The sequence below is a fragment of the Diorhabda carinulata genome, chromosome X, assembly GCF_026250575.1.
Source record: "Diorhabda carinulata isolate Delta chromosome X, icDioCari1.1, whole genome shotgun sequence".
NCBI classification, from domain to species: domain Eukaryota; kingdom Metazoa; phylum Arthropoda; class Insecta; order Coleoptera; family Chrysomelidae; genus Diorhabda; species Diorhabda carinulata.
This window is the reverse complement of record NC_079472.1, coordinates 24,757,947-24,775,294: the sequence shown is the minus strand read 5'-3', so window position 1 is coordinate 24,775,294 and position 17,348 is coordinate 24,757,947. Positions and strand designations below refer to the sequence as shown.

Below are 17,348 nucleotides of genomic sequence, written 5' to 3'. Positions count from 1 at the left end.
TTAATAACAAAAGGAAATAATATTTCATGTGATAAACTACATATCAATGAATAGTTAATTCAGTACTGTTAAAAGAGTTATTTTGTTACAGGAAAATAAGCAGCAATCTGAAGAACTTCTTGAAAATCTGACCGCTTCCATAAATACTTTACCTCTTGATTTTAAAATAGAAAAACCAGTGATACCTTTACAAAAAAAGGTTCCAAACTCTCCTAGAGAACCAACAGAAGTAGTAGCAACAAAGCCAGTGGAAATTAAAAAGGAACCTGTATATACTGATGAAGAAGACGTACCTCATGAACCTAAGGAATTTGAAAGTAGTAGTGGAAATATTGTTCCCAAAGTTGAAGTAAGTGAGACGCTTCTACCTCCTCAAGATGTTTCTATGGATTTATCCAAGGATAATACTGAAGAACATCTGCGTGAACCGTTAATAAAGGTATTAAAAATTTTTTTATTGTTCTAAGTATCAAATTTGATAAATAAACAATTTTCATGCCTATTCCTCTAGTATACTATTAGTTGATAACTTAATAGAGATAAGAGTGAGGAAAAGAAAAATCCAAAAATAACCAATTTTTTAAATACCTTGTAATAATAATATATTGAAATAAGAAAAATGAATGTTAGCTGAAGTTATGAATAATTCATAAAAATTGAAAGAATGAGCGAATGAGCAAGAAAACAATAATAAGGGTGTTTATATGTAAAAAGAATGACTATTAAATGCTTCAGAAACAATATCTACAACTTTTAATCGAAGCAGAACTAATCACTAAATAAAACTGTCAAAACTGCTCTCATAAAATACATTCAGCTCATTTAAATACTTTACTTTCTATGTTAGCATAATTCCAACGTAATTTTGTTCGCCTCTTTCAACAAAAAAAAATAAAATTAATGTCCAATTACTTTTAGGTAAAACCCCCCAGTGCTTTACATTACACCCCCGAAAGTAGTAATGTGGAGATATCAAATATTCCTAGGATTATAAGTCAAGATTTCAGCCGGTTTGTTGATAATGACAAAAGTGACAATACCAGTTCCATTGAACCCACTGATCTCTCGAATAAGAAAACTGAAAAATTAACATGTGTGCCAGAAATAAGTTACATCAAAGAAGAAGCTGATGCTGTTTCCCTTTCAAGCAATAGCTCCGATCCAGAACGATTAGAGGTGGATATGTCTCAGGTAATAACCATTTTTATTCTACCTTTAGTACCAGATACTCCTAAAAAGAATTATGCACATACTAACTAGAAATGAAATCATTTCGGACCACCAGTTTGGATTTCAACACCAACATTCAACAATCGAGCAAGTAGATAGACTAACTGAAAAAATTTAGAATGACCTGGAATCCGCTGTTTTCCTCGATGTGTCGCATATTACACATATTATACAAACTAAAAGCTAACATGCCTCAAGATCTTTACCTAATACTTGAATCTTATTTAACTAACAGGTACTTCTGATTTAATTATCAAGATGATTATTCAACGCTTATATAATAGCCAAAGTGCCACAGGGTAGTGTGTTGGGCCCCATGCTCTACCTGATTTACACAGCTGATCTCCCTACAACAGCACACACAACAGTTGCTACATACGCCGATGATACTGCGATAGTTTCATCCAATACTAAACCAATCATGGCCTCAATATATAAGTAAAACCATAATCCGTAATTTGGTAAATAGATGGTGCAAAAAGTCAATGAATCTAAGTCTATCTTACTTTACAAAGTCGATTTGGTGCTATGGAATACAGTTACACAGGAAAGATTTCAATCCAAATTATTAAAACAGATTGTTAATGCCCCTTGGTATGTGCCTAACTATGAGATATTTATGGATCTAAAAGTTCTTACAGTCAGAGAAGAGATCATGAGATACAACTTATGTAAAATGGCTGGAACTACATCCAAACCATCTGGCGGTTAATCTACTGAACAATAGCCAGGAACAATATAGACTAAACTGTGCAAAAACACTAGATTTGAGTAAATGTTAAAATAAATATAAGTAAATATCAAACTGGATAAGAATATTGTAAATATGATGCCAGATCTCTAGCTTATACTAGAATTTTAAAGAAACAGTAATCAATGGATTACTGACTTTCACGTTTGTATTCATATTACTTTGCTCAATGTTAATTGGTATAACTGATTGCAACACCTAATAGATGTTAAAAAAAACCTTCAGTACCTTCTCTTGCTAGCTACTGATTGTCTTTTAAAGGTTGGTTAAATTGACTTAACTTAGAAATCTAATCCGTGGAATTCAGTTTCGATTCTGCTTATGTCAAATCAGTGTTTTCATATATTATTTTTTTTGTAAGACAGACTAGCATATCAAAATGATTATAATTTTTTCCATCAACTTTGAAGCATGCACCTTTATTTTTTGTTGACAAAAAGACCCTAGGCGTATAAAATTCTCAATTACACATACTCCACTGTTATTTGTAGTAATATTTATTGATTCTTTTAGGTAACCGAGGAGCAAAGCGATTCAACAAATAGCGCAACATCTCCTATTTCTGAGTCAGTGTTAAACCAAAATGAAATTGATCCTTCAGTATGGCAGACGCTTTCTCGAAATGGTTATAATCCTCCTCTAAGTGGGGAAGCAAGCCAGTTACTGAGGAAGCTCATAACCTGTCGAAAGTTAGGTATGACCATAACTCCAGCACAACCACATGTTTTAAACTATACTTTATTCGATGAGAGACAAGCACAAGCAGATAGTATTAATCAAAAAAATGCCTGTAGAAGAAAACAAAGCTATCCTTCAAAAGCAACTGTTCCACCTGAAGGGGCACCGATGGAACAAGATAATGAAGAATATGACTATGGGCCTGATAATTCTCTTATATTATGTAATATGGGAAAGGGAAAGGTGAGCGTTTTTAATAATAAAGCCAAAATACTTTTGATTTTTGTCTTCAAAAATTCTGTATTTCGGTATACCTATTAATTCAATTATCTCAATTAACTTATTTTATGGGTTTAATTTCTTAATTTTATTTATTTTTTGTGACACCCTTTACAAATTTACCAGAAAAGAAATCGTTAGAATAATTCTACTTTTAGTAAGTTTTAATTACCATGCTATTAATTCAATTAGTTCACATCATAATAACTATATAATATAATTTCAGAGTCATTCCATTCCTTATGCTGTGTATTTATTTCAAGTACAAAATAAATGGATGCCAAAACACAAAAATCTGTTGAGTGGCAGTGGTTTTTCTAAATCTAAGACTTTTGAGACTAAAAATAACAAAATTGTAAAAGAAATATAGTATCAGTAATATCAACTTACTACTGCAGAATAGACAGCAGAAACTGTAGGGATTTTTAGATGGTATCCTTATGCCAAAATGTTTAGGAATTATAGCTTATTTGTAATTTTGTTGTAATTTCACCTTCAACTGATTAAATGTAAATGAATAATGTCCACTTTGGAGTGGAAAAGGGACACTAGAAAGACAATTCCTAGGAGTAAGCGTCCTTACCACGCGACCATAACAATTGAATTCTGTTCTATTTGCGTTTAACCAAATTCCCTAAGCTGTAACATTCGGGATAGGATCAAAAGCTTTTAATTAAAATGTTCTTTGACAATTATTTCTATCTTTCCTAAAACTATCGATTATCTTATTTTTAGTTGATGTGAATTTATCTTGTTTCTTTATTTGAAATTTTTGTATTTAGAGAATGGAATTGAAACGAATGGTAGCTATATCTTGTACAAATTGTGGTACTCAGACGACGACGATTTGGAGACGTAATCTGAGAGGAGAGATGGTATGTAATGCTTGTGGTCTTTATTTCAAATTACATGGAATTGACAGGCCTGTCACAATGCGAAGAGACACAATTCATACACGACGTAGAAGGCCAAAAGCAGCAGAATCAGAAAAACCTCCTCCCAAAGGTAAAATTTTCAATATTATTTTCAAACATCATTTATATTGATATATCTATTTCATAGAATATACAGAACAGAACCCATTCAGTAATCATCCAGGACAATTCAGAGGAAAAATTGATCGTAAGTTTAATCATTTCAAATACTTCTTGAAATTTAACAGTTATAGTTTCTTTTATTGAAACAATATTATAATTTTATCAATGGTTGGCATTTTTTTATTTGTCAAATAAAACATACTTATTTATCATATGTAGCTTTAATGTAATTTTTTTTATTTACAGAATTCAGTCCATTCAGTAATCCTCCAGTTCACACATACAAAGGAAAAATTGTTAAAGGTATGTCACTCACATTAATGTTTTAATCTCTACATTAGGAAAAACTTTAGAAAGAGTAACGATATATAAATATTTTGGAAGTATACTTACAAAAGATGGGAAAATAGACAAAGAGGCAATTAAAAGGACAATTAAGTGATTAAAAATTTACTATGTTGTAAACTAAACAGTATCCAGACACAAAAATATAAAAATGAATGTGAAAACTGAAAGCTTAAAGAACAATCGAAATGACAAACTAATATAGAGAATACACATAATGCAAATTTCTTGTGAGTAAATGAGACTTGAATAAATGTAATGGAAATATAAGACAAAAACAGTGGAACTAGAACAGGAAGTTAGACAAGTAACATAACAAAAATTAACGAGAAAAATAAAGGAGGTTGGGAACATAAAAATAAAAATAATAGGGAAAACAAATATAGAAATGGATAGGTCCACTGAATAATTTGAAAACAAACAGAATAAACTTTGAAGGAATTGAGAAAAAAGGTAAAAGATGTAAGTAGAAGAAATGTAATCTGAACCTCAAAGGACACCTGAAAAGCAAATCTGATTGGTTTTCTTATTCTACAAATGTTTATTTTATAAATATCCACTTTCCAGGCGGTAAAAATAAGGATATAAAAGATTAATGACTTTTGTTTTACTTTGGAAGATTTTCTATTTATTAATATACATGGAAGCTTACTCAATGGTTCCCATGGCACTCTCACCCTTCATCTTAAATATACTCATTAATTTTTATCATTTAGCCATGAAATCTAATTTCATTTATATTTCCAAATATATTTAAAAACTAATAAAATATCTGGAAAAATTCGGTAAGTTAAATTTAGATTGGATTTTGTTCGTGAATTGAAGGAACATTTTATTGGAAAAATATATAATTAAACACCTTGTAATGAGTATCACTCGAAATTTATCCAAAAAGCTAAATATTTATTATACTAATTGATACTATCCTATTGGTAGGATCTTCCAAGGAAAAAAGCAATACAGAATCATCCGACACGGAAGATATGTTGAGTGCATTGAGGCGTCAACTGCAACCTCATTTGGTGATGGCCTTACAAGGACATCGAAATAATTTTAATTCTAACTCGGACAGTAGTCCGAAGATTCCGTCACGCGCACACATACAGGTAATCTTTCCGGGAAATTAAATGATTAAATTGGAGATGTCTCTCGAGATCATTATTTATCTTATTCTAAACCAGATTAGAGGTTTGGCTTTATTATAGTATTTTTGCACAAATATCGGAAGTACATTAGAAAATATTTAAAATTCCTCAATAAATTTTTAACACAGTAATGTTTTTAAGGATGTTTCAACATGTAGAGATCATCTCAGATCGATTTTAATACTATATTTGTCTCACACACAATTAGATAAAACATATTGTTACATTTCTACATTAGATTTACTATCTGATTGTATTCTGGTCATATACAACTTTTTTCCTGAAGTTAACAACAATAGCTATTTGTTGAACAAAGGAGGAAAATGCTACTTTTCCTCCCAAGTATGAAGTTTATTGCATAAAGCATAGTTTCGGGCAATAATCATTCAAGGGAGAAAAAGTAGGACCTTACTCCAATGTTATACATATGATTTTTCCACCTCCCGCAATAATAATTAATTAATGAAACTAACATAATTTATTAAAAAACTAGAACTAAGAAGTAGGCACAGTGTAACTTACAGAGACGTTATTTTCATATAGTTCTAATTTGTAGTAGAATAATTAGTTTGCAATTTTAAGCAATTGTTATTCTAATACCACTAGAAGTGAGAACTAGAACCAACGCACTTTTCGTTTTATTTCCATTATTATTCAGTTGGTATCCCATGGAAGTACTCGTACTGGGCTGATCGTAATCTATTTCATCAACTTCAGTGACTCCCATAAAATGATTCGAAATTGTTTGCTTTTTAACAAGAGATTGCTGCATGTATCCTTCAGCGGTATTCGTGGACCTCAGTATTGCTTTGAAACAAGAATGTCTCCTCCAAAATTTGCAAGCAACCTTGCCGAGGTTCTTCTCAAGCTATGCCCGGTATAATTGATGGCATTAGTCAGTTTTAAAAATTCTGCAATGTTTTTAGGAATTTTGGCAATAGTATTTTTTCCAACTAATTAGTTGATATAGTTTCCTGCTTAATGGCAGACAAATAAACGTGTCTGATCTATTTTAGGACGTATTGATATATATTTTCTATAAATGTCAATGTAATTAAAGCCATTCTCATACTTTGGATAGAGGTAGGCAGAAGAAATGTTCAATGTCTGTACCAACACGGTTGATCAGCTCTATAAGTTTTGGTATACAGAGGTCAACTGGATATTTATATGGTGTAAACTTAAGATATTGAATACCGTTTCAATTACAATTTTGTTTTCATGTATATATTTTAGGGCGCATGTGGTAAAACGATAAAGTCGCTATCCTCGTGCCTTATTTTGTCTGTCCAATTTTGGTGATGAAATCTCTCCATTTCCTTCTGTTTTTAGCTATTTCTGAAGCCTCAAGTTTATTTGTCACAGTTCTTTCTCGATAGGCCTTCTCCATGTTCGCACAAGTCTCTCTCTTTTTCTTTCGACCGAATTATAATTAAATGCTTGTCTCGATGTTCGTTTCTGGTTTCTGTAGTGTATCTCCATTTTCGGTTCGTAATTGTTCAACTATATTCCAAACTCAACCTGTTTTTCCAAAAAAATTTGCAGATAATTCATAGGCACCTTTTGATGAAGGTTTAAATTTTTTGTTGTATGTTCCAAGTTTTTAATTTACCTCATTCGTCTCAAATTTTCAAACGCTAATTTATTAGATTAAGAAAATAATTTATAAAAAATGATTTTACAAATAAATTTACAATGGTAGATTGAATTTGAGCAGTTTATCTATTGATATTCCTATGTAACAAAAAAATATTTTTAATACCACATACTTATGTTATTTATGAACAACAAAGTGTAATTTTATTATGTAAAATGTAAAAACATTTTTCACTCGACTGTATTTTTCACCATTCAAGTCAATTAAACTCTCAACAATGATGTAAAATGTACATATTTCTTAATAATAATATAGACGAGTTATTTTTAATAAAAATATCAACAAACAATAATTTGTATAGTGGTTCATATAGTATGGATTATTATAATATCCTCAAGTTTCAGGGTCCACCTTTACCAAATTTCTTGCCATTAGAGAAATCCAGTGGAGTCTCTACAAGGGAAGCCGTTTCCGATGAAGACAGCATAGCAGACCTACCGTTAAACCTTGTTTCAACACATATGACTGAGGGTGAATTAATTTAAAACAGTTTTCATTATTTACAGATAATTAGTTTTTACTAACAGTATCCAGTGATACCAGCTCTACTTAATAGTATTAGATTTTTAATGTAACCGTAACATTGAGTTTTTTTACCAAAATAATATTAAGGAACAGTTGTTAAATGGAAAAATTTGTACATTTGTAATTGACAATGTGAAACTTTGGGGGGAAAGTTTGCCTATAGCGACGTTGCCCGTCAACGAACATTTCTCCAATTTGTGATGATTATGTATTTATCATTGTTATGACTGGCCGTCTTTGTAAATTGTGTTTATTATTGTAAGTTGTACTTGAATTTTTAGTTTATTTCTGATGCCAGCTGGAGAATGAATTGATAGTTAAATAATTTTATAACCATGAATTCAAAACCATTAAGCATTGAATTATCACAATTTTAGCAACTGTAAGTTATACAATTCTTCAAAAAGCAAATGTAAACCAGTATCCAAAAGCTAATATTTTAGAGGTACTTAAACTATCAATTCAGAATTCTACTTTTTTTTTGTTGAAAATTATTTAATTCAAAAATATTGAATTTTAAATGACACGAAAGTATGGTGCATAACATATGGCAAAAATTGCAGCATTAGTAATATTTTATTTTTTTGGTTAATTTCTTCAAAGAAACTTTTCTCTACTTAATATGGTTTTTCAGTATTTGCAAAAACATTTCCCGACTTGTTGCCATAAGCTTGTTCCTTATAATACAAAGGACGACTAAAACTGTATCCAATTGAGAAGGATAAATTTGAAAAATTCAGGACGCACTATCTTAAGATTTTTAGCACTTTTCTGAAGTTAGTTTTTATACTTTTGAGGAACTTGTCGTTCACGATGAATTGATGAAAAATGTTGTCAGTGAGTTGATATTTCTCTAAATATTAAGTTTTTTATTTTCCACTTTTTTTTGAATAAGAACTTTCAAGTCACTCACCAATTCCACCATTTAAATCACTTCGTAAAAATTCAACACTATATGTGCCAATCGAACTAAATGAGTAATGAAGAATTATTCTGAAAAGTCCTGTATGTATATGACTTGATTGGGTGTAGATATAGCTTAGGGAATACATTGTACTGCAACTTAATGGTGTATTGTTCTCCCTATAAAAAGTATTTTAAAGTTGCTAAATATTTAAGAAACATTTTTGTTTAAAATTGGGAGAGTATACAGGAAAGGAAACTTTCTGAAAAATATTGATGGATACATAAGTTTTGATGATTGTTCAGAAAGTAATAGAGATATAGAATTCATATATTATGTAAAAATACTTGTTTCTTATTTTCCAGATGACTAGTTTACTTAGGCCTGAAAAAATTTGGTTCTGAAATTTATTTGCATTCATTATTTAAAATGTAAGTAATTTATTCAATTTTCACTGGAAGCTATCAGTGCGGGTTATATCACTGACTGAAATTTGTAAATCTATACTAAAAAAGGCAAAATTTATAATAAAATAACCATTTATTTGAAAAAACGAACTAATGGAATTTGACTTTTATAGCATTTCTGTCGGCGCACTCTTTTAATAAGTTTTCAAAAACTGGGATAATCAGATTCTGATCAGGCAAAAAGATTTTAGATTTTTTTTGGAATGGTCTTGTGTTTATCCGTAGTCCCGGATTTCCGTCCTTCCCGTTCAGCTCTCTTTTTGAAAGATTATGTTATAAAGATATAGATAATGTGCGTTCCATTCTAGTGTTGCCAACATAACTAATGTTTCGTAAAGTTTTGGGAATTTTTAGGTAGGTTTACCTTAATCAAATATCTCTCCAGCAGTACCCCTTTATGTATACACTAAAGCCGCTACTGAGTGAGATGCCATTTCAGAAATATTCTAGAAGAGCTTCTAATAGTACTATCAGGTGTATTATGGTGAATGTTAACAAACAAATACCTTGGTAGATTTTATTTTGAAAAAACTTTTTTGAGAACAATTGCTTTTTGAAGAAATTAACTTCAGATTCTTAATATCTTGAATCAATTATATAATGAAGTTTTATTACATATACAATTTAACAACCGTTTCTTATACTATGCTCTCTTGCTTGAATTATTTAACACGTACTTACACGATAATACTCATTTTGTGTTTCTTTTGTATTTGTCATTTATTTTTCTTTCTACGAAGTCCGATTGTGATATTTTCATGAACTTTAATACATAATACATTTTTTACAGACGTCAAGTAGAGACCATAACCAAACTTTCGCTTATGCCAGTAGTACCATTATATTACCTTAGTGTTTATTTTTAATTTCGGGAATATTTTTTATTACTTTATTCCTCTTAACAATACTTTCGTAGTTTAGGTAAATATTGATATTGCGTGAACAGATTTTTGTACTAATACTAAAAATATTTTATTAATTTGATGAGTGGGAAGGTAACCGTCCAAGAATAAGAAAATACTCGTGAATTTGTTTTTATGGTAACAAATAATATTTAGACAATTAAATGAATTTTAGAAGAATGTCCAATGTTACAAAAATTATCTTTTGAAAGATATTTAGCTGTTTTAACGCTTTTTTTATATTATTTTTAAACTAAACTTTTTTACGATTTCACTAATTATAAAAATAACTATCTTAACCGTTAAAAATTATTAGTCACGTCATAAGTAGCGTCATGTCAACTGTCACCAGTACCTTCTGTCACTGATTTTAATAGAATCACTTGACATCTTGTCTATCATATGTTCTATAATCGCAATTATGATCACGTGCGATACGATCTAACTTGTAAGACGCCAATTTGAAGTAAACTAGGAAGCGTCATTTTGTGTGTCCACCAGTACTCTCTGTCACACATCAATGCTTTCAATAGAATCATTTGACATCCATTTAGTTTGTTTATTTGATATCTATATAAACCAGGTTTTTATATTGATAACTATAAGTATCAATGTTACTTGTTTGTTATATATACCTGAAAATTTCTATTTTAGAGCCGGTCTCAAATAGATTTTTTTGGCATTGCTTAATTATTTGGATCAGTTTTAAAATTTTCATGTTATAAAGTTGCCTGTGAAGAGTGAGAATTCTATTAAAATATCTACATCACTTGTATAAAATTGTCTTCCTATTTATTAAAATTAATTTAGTGAGTATCATTGGACATGATTCCAAAAGTATTAAGGCAATAAAATTAACTTTGATGATATTAAAACAGGAATCTCTTCCACTTTTAGTTTTTATGAAATTAAGTGTAGTATTCAATTTATTTTTATTAGTTACAACAACTCACAAAAAATGCCACATATTTTTATTTTAAATACAAAAAACAAAATGTTCATCAGTTTTCTTATGTATATATAATATGTTCTATTCTAAATCTTCTAATAACATAACAAATAATTTCAACAGATTCAATATTTTTAAACAGAACTCAAAATTACTTAACTTTGTCATAATTGTGACTTGTGTGTGTATTTTTCTGTCTACCAACTAGAAAGTTAGAATAGTATATTCACATTAGTCAGGAATTGTATATTTACTTTTGATAAAAAATTCTGTTATATGTTGATATAATTTTTGTTATCACTAATATGAAAAATAGTTAGAATTGCACAATATTGGTTGATTAATCGAGAAGAACATTAGGTAGTGAAGTGACAGAAAAAATACAAAACAAGCTCAAAATACTCATTTTTATTAACTTCCTTGTCTTTATATATTTTTTTAATATAAATAAAACGTTTTTTGTGAGTCGTTCATAACTGGAGTATTAACCACGAGTGATATTTCTTTTTTTATCAGTTTTATCTTTATTATAAATTTATAATAGATTTTAGTGTATTAAGCTTTATAAATAAATCGGAAACCAGTATTTTACATTTTATTTATAAATTATTTTAGTGAAAGCCTAAAGCGGCAGCTGTGGTGACAGTTAATTGTTTGTAGAGTTTGAAATATCAAAAAAAGTTTATTACCATCAAAGCATTTACATTTAAATATGTCATTATATTGCTGTAATATATTTTTTCATGATGACTTTCTGTTGAAGGAGAGTGTGATAATTAAACTTCAGTGGTAACATTAAGTCAATCCAACTATGAGATCTTGAGTAATTTCTGAAATGACTATAAGGAAACTAATATAAACAGAAATGTTTATCACGTTTTTCGCTGATTTCAATAAACAACGAGCCAAGTCGACACAAACTCGTACATAAGGAAACCAGAAATTATTAAATAACTAATTAGATAATATTTACTACTAGTGCCAACAGATGGAGATGATTTATATGTAAATAACATCATTATCATTACCACTAGGTTATTTACACAATAATTAGAAAGTCGAAAAAATGGTATAAGTATTTAGAATTACAGCATGGTATTGAAGTGTCTTCCGGAAAGTTTTATTTATATAATTCAAATGTAAATGCGATTGATTGTATTTATTCACAAAACTTTTATTTTCTACTAATAGAAAGAGCAGTACATTTTTAAAGATATTAATAATCTGATATTCGAATTTTGTAACCTCTTTTTATTTCCAGAGCTATTTTTAATATAGGCTAAATAGTCGAACAAACTAATAAATATTTTTTCGCAATTTTTTTTATAATATAAAACTTATAACTTTGACATTATTTGAGTATTATTGCAGAATAATTAATTATACATTTTTTACTATATTTTTATCAAACAAAAATGTAATAAAAAGGTCAATAGAACATTTAAATGCCATTAGAACTAATAAAAAATGTATTTTTTATATCCAGCCCTACAGTATTGCTCCACTGTCAAGTGGCCAAATATATGTTAGAAACTTTTGATCATTATTTCTTTGTTCTTTTTCTTTCACTCATTGATTTGTTTTGTATTTTGTTCGAGTAAAATTTTGCTTAAAAAATTACTTGTATTGCATCATTGATGGTATATCTGCTTACCAGACGTTAAGCCAGCCGGGTTCCACACAATGCGTCCAATACTTCCAATGTTAGACGCATCATGTGTTCATAGTCCGCATGTCATTCGACGAATGTTTTACTTCCAATGTTTCCCAACCACACATTTTTTGTTCTCTTGCGCATGAATGTTAAGTGTGTTTTCTATGAAAAATCAAAGTTGCCAGTATCATCCAGTTTGTTTTGAAAGAATTTATATTTGTTGTATTTTCATCACATATTTCCAAGTAATTTGGTGAACAATCGAGTTTATGTAAACGCGTCACCAATAACGGCAACTCGCACATTGCATTTTTTTTTCACGCATGTCTGCAGCGCTAGGTCCAATGTTCAGCTAACGTTGAAAGGTGAATGTTGGTGCAAACGTTGGAAGGTGAATGTTGGTGCAAACGTTGGAAGGAGAATGTTGGTGCAAACGTTGGAAGGTGAATGTTGGTGCAAACGTTGGTTATATGGTGTAGTTGCAGCACTGAATCCAGCCTTCCTTCCAATATTCAGTCGTACATTGGAAGGTGAATGTTGGAGCAAACGTTGAATGCATCGTGCAGTACCGGCTTAATCGTTTTGGTGTAAGTCTAGACCAATCTTCTACACGCATTCCATAAATATATAACCAATTATGAATCATAGACGGTGCTACTAATCATTAATTCAAGTGAATCCTTAATCACTGTGTGTTGGATTATAATGTACATTGTCGTTTTTCATTAACACTGGAAAAACAGAAACGACATATACAGAACATTGCACACAAATTCTCACCAACACATTCCCGCCATACTCTGGTTGCCTGGTGTTGGAATCAAGCGGAGCAATTTATTTTAGTGTAATTTATTGCGACGCTCTAGTAGATGAGAAGTTAGTTGGTTAAAGATTTCAAATTGAACTTCTTATATTGTGTAAAATATTTTCCAATACTTTTAAAAAATAAAATACATTATATTAGACTAGACTGTTGTTAATGGTAAAAAATACTACTTGGGTGCTGATTTTCAAGTATTTAAATCTTGGAATATTTTCATTTTTATAAATTTTATTTTTCAATGTTCTATTGATCTTGAAATATCTTCAGTTATTATATAACGTTCTATTTTATATCTACTTTCTCATCATCTACCAATTTTCTTTGTCTTGGTCAATGGTACAGATAACAGAATATTGCTCATTTTTTATAAAATAAAATGCAATTGTTGTTTACAGTTTAGGTAGGTAAATAATATGTAGTTTATTATTTTAGAGCCTTAGATGATTTTTCTACATATAGAAAGTATTACTGAGGATTATTTGACATTTTGGTTTTTCTTTATATGTTTTTATAAACTTTTTTTAAATAATCAGTGTTTCGTTTTCATGTTGTTAATATTTTACATGTTTCTCATTATAAACGTTATACTGAAGCTAGTGGTTGTGATAAATTTTTATAAAAAAGTTTGTAGTGAAGTTTGAATATATTTTATGCAATAAATATATATGTGGTAGATTGATTACTGTTCTCTACTTTGCAATAATTAATTTTGATCATTTAATTGGTAGTGTAAAAGCATTAATAAAAATACAGTTGTACATAGTGCAAGAATTATAAATCGAATCGAATTTTATACTCTCTATAAATAAAAAATGAAACTCTGAATTGTTTAGAAACTATTGTTAAAAATTTTACATATTTAAAAATACATTGAGACATGATTTTTACATCCAAATCCATCTAAAGCTTTCAAACGTAAATAAATTTTAAGAATATCTATTTAAATTGCGTGAGCTATCAATCAGTGTAAAATTAGTATCTTGACAGTAATATTTCAAAAGCTATAACAGCAAAATTGAATCGATATTTTTTTAATTTTTCTGATAACATCTCACTAACATTTTTCGTTTCATAAATTCTATTTGCACTAGCGTCGTTGTAATTTCGTTTTGACATTTTATTTTTAATACTCTGTGAAGGTGTAAGTATTATCTCGTATCCCAATAGTTCATACAGAAATATTTATTTTACCATTATTTCATTTTAGCTGCCATTAACATGCTTTTGAGTATTATTCATTAAACAGATCTAACGTGTTTTGTTGTTGAATTTGAAATTATAATTCACTTGATATATACCAATGTAAATAGAACACATTTACACACATTTCACATACAAATGTAAGTATGTATGAAACTTTTAGACTTTATTTTCAGTATTATTTCTGTACTTTCTACATATCGATATCTTAGAACAAAAATTTGCTGTGTTTAATAAATAAATCAAAAACAGGTTCCAAAACGAGTGTGATATTTTTACAAAGTTTACTTAATATCAAAAGACGTTTAGGTTTCTTCACAAGAATTACGCATGTATCAAAACTTAACATCGAATTTTCCAAAAGTAGCCTGAAACATAGTTCATTTGTGTTCTAAGTTATTGATTTTCAAAAATTTGAGTTGATCGTATTTAAATTTAAACAATTAAACCAATTTGTAATCCATCTACCAGATTAATTAAGGAAGCATTTCAATTGGAAATTGTTTTTTATTATTTTCGAAAAAGATATAACACAAAATCAAATAAGTTATTGAGGGACTATAAAACTGACAAAGACTTCGTTCCAAATTAGATTTCTTTGTTGATACAACAAGTTGTAGATTGTTTGGAAGTCGTTCTGTGGGTTGCTATGTCTCACTTCCCAAGGTATTAGAACTAATCCTTCGAGCTACCTAATTCTAATTGCAGAAATGGACTAAACATTCGCAGAGTAGATGCCCTGATGTCTTGAAGGCTTGTTAGGTTAGGTTAGATTTGTAGAATCTGCAGTTGTCGTCTTTTGCTATGCCTATCGTCTTGAGGTTGTATTTCTGGGGTAGTATCTTGTCACAAAACTGATCAGTAGTATAATGATATGAATATTTTGTAGTGTTTCTCTGATTCCTTAGCCATCTGTTCAGTTGGTTGTTGATGTGATATTACCCGAGGCCATAGTAAGACTTTGCTCCAATATATGGAGTCACAATCTTTTTGACGAGGCTGTCTGCTTCCTGATAACCTTTTACCACATTATGATTAGTGCTTTTAGAGTTTGTTTATATTCTCAAGCTAATTAGGATGTGCTTACAGAGCCTTCAATGCTGCTTGCTAGAGAGAATGTGAATTTGCGTTCTAGTGAGGTTTCTATCCAAATACTCCTGAGCAATATTTTTATCGATATTCGAATAGTAGTATGTGATTTTCCAGGTGATATAAAAAGTTTGCGTTTTTGTCCAAAATCCTATCCAAATTCTTGGCTTTAAACCACCTGTATACTAGAGAAATTCATTTCGATCTTACGGAAGATTTTTGTTGACTCATTGTTGAATTGTTTATATCCAAATTGACAAAAATCCGTGAATATTTCATTCTTTTTCTGGGAATGTCACACTTCATGTAGTACTGATACTGAGTTATTGAATAAAAGACGAATTAATGAACTTACAGGTATAAAAAAATTTGTAAATGTTCCCATTAACAAGGTAATTGTGAGTAAAAAAAATGGTTTCCATATTCAAATGCTGAAAGCTTGTCTTTATATTTTTACTAAAGGTTTGTTTATAATAAAACCAGCAATAATTGATAATCTTTAAGTATAAATTTATTGTAAAAATCTTCGAAATTTTGAGTGTCTTAACTTATTGGTATTGGATATGTTTAACTGGCTCTACAAGTGTAAGGATGTATTTTTTTACAAATAAACATGGCTGCTATTACTTGTTTTATTTTATATTGAATATCTAAAAGAAAAAAAAAACTAAATCTGTACACGCCATAAAAAAATTCTCAGGTTGTGAGTTTCTTATTTTTATGTTTCAAATAATAAAACCATTTGCTCAACATATTTTTTAAATCTTGTTTTACTTCTATGCCTTCTCTAAGAAGTCACTATATATTAAATGGAATTTTTACATTATAATTGAAAATTATATTCCAGTTAATAAAATATAAAATTTTATACATCTTGGCAGGTACTTTGGAATTTTTAAAATCATTAACTACCACTACATAAACAGTCAATTACACGTTTCATCCACTATAGCTTTACCAAAGGTGATATATTTCAATAAATATATAGTTTTTTGAACACTTTTTGTAATCCTTTCTCATTTATTTTAGAACGATTTATATTTAAAAATAAAATTTTAAATTTGAAATAAGTTGCAATTTTAATTTGTCGATTAATTTACTGTCCAGAAGTTGGCTGTAATGTATATGAGCAGGTCACTGATACCGGGTATTTACCGATGTAGAATCGAGGATTTATGGTTTTCAAATTCTGTGCAAACAGAATTTTGAGTGATTAATTCTATTTCAGTAATCATTGAACGTGTATTAGTGTATAATCATAAAATCTCAATGTTCACTTAGGCCTTTGCTTAAAACAAATCATCTCCAATTCAAGTATAATTTTGTATGATAATGCTACTATGGGAGGGTTGATACTACTGAGCAAATGGTTCAACCTTATACCTGCCAAAGACAGACAGCAAAAAAATTTTAATTCCTGTTGGAAGTTGCAGCACTGAATTATTACAGAATTTATGTTTCCAATAATCCTGAATGGCAAGATCAAAACAAATTCCAAAAAAGAAAATTTGTTTTTGAACTCTGTGAGCAATTATGATTCAAACAAATATAACGCCAATCTAGAGCTAGACCTTGGCATCGCCATATAGAAGAATGTGAGACAATTTGTGGGTATTGCTCCTGTGCCAGATATTCATGCTGCTGAAAATAACAAAAAATATATTGAAAGATTCCCAATTTCAAAAAAAATGAAAAATCTGTCGCAAAGCCACG

At 29.5% G+C, this 17,348-nt stretch overlaps 1 protein-coding gene across 3 annotated transcripts in view; it reads left to right on the top strand.

Annotated features, from left to right (window-relative positions):
- LOC130902427 (uncharacterized) overlaps positions 1-16,261 on the top strand; it is a 41,682-nt gene extending 25,421 nt beyond the window's left edge. The window contains exons 3-11 of one of the 3 annotated variants that reach the window (XR_009060391.1): positions 92-439; positions 919-1,191; positions 2,495-2,902; positions 3,721-3,943; positions 4,001-4,060; positions 4,222-4,278; positions 5,257-5,426; positions 7,461-12,914; positions 12,967-16,261. Coding sequence is in view for 2 of the 3 variants with exons in the window: in XM_057814573.1 (XP_057670556.1) it covers positions 92-439; positions 919-1,191; positions 2,495-2,902; positions 3,721-3,943; positions 4,001-4,060; positions 4,222-4,278; positions 5,257-5,426; positions 7,461-7,607 (1,686 nt within the window). In the remaining variant the exon portion in view is untranslated. Of the gene's footprint in view, positions 1-91; positions 440-918; positions 1,192-2,494; positions 2,903-3,720; positions 3,944-4,000; positions 4,061-4,221; positions 4,279-5,256; positions 5,427-7,460 lie in introns of all 3 variants that reach the window. The other 2 variants (XM_057814573.1, XM_057814574.1) reach the window with 2 other exon arrangements.
- Positions 16,262-17,348: the final 1,087 nt, after the last annotated feature.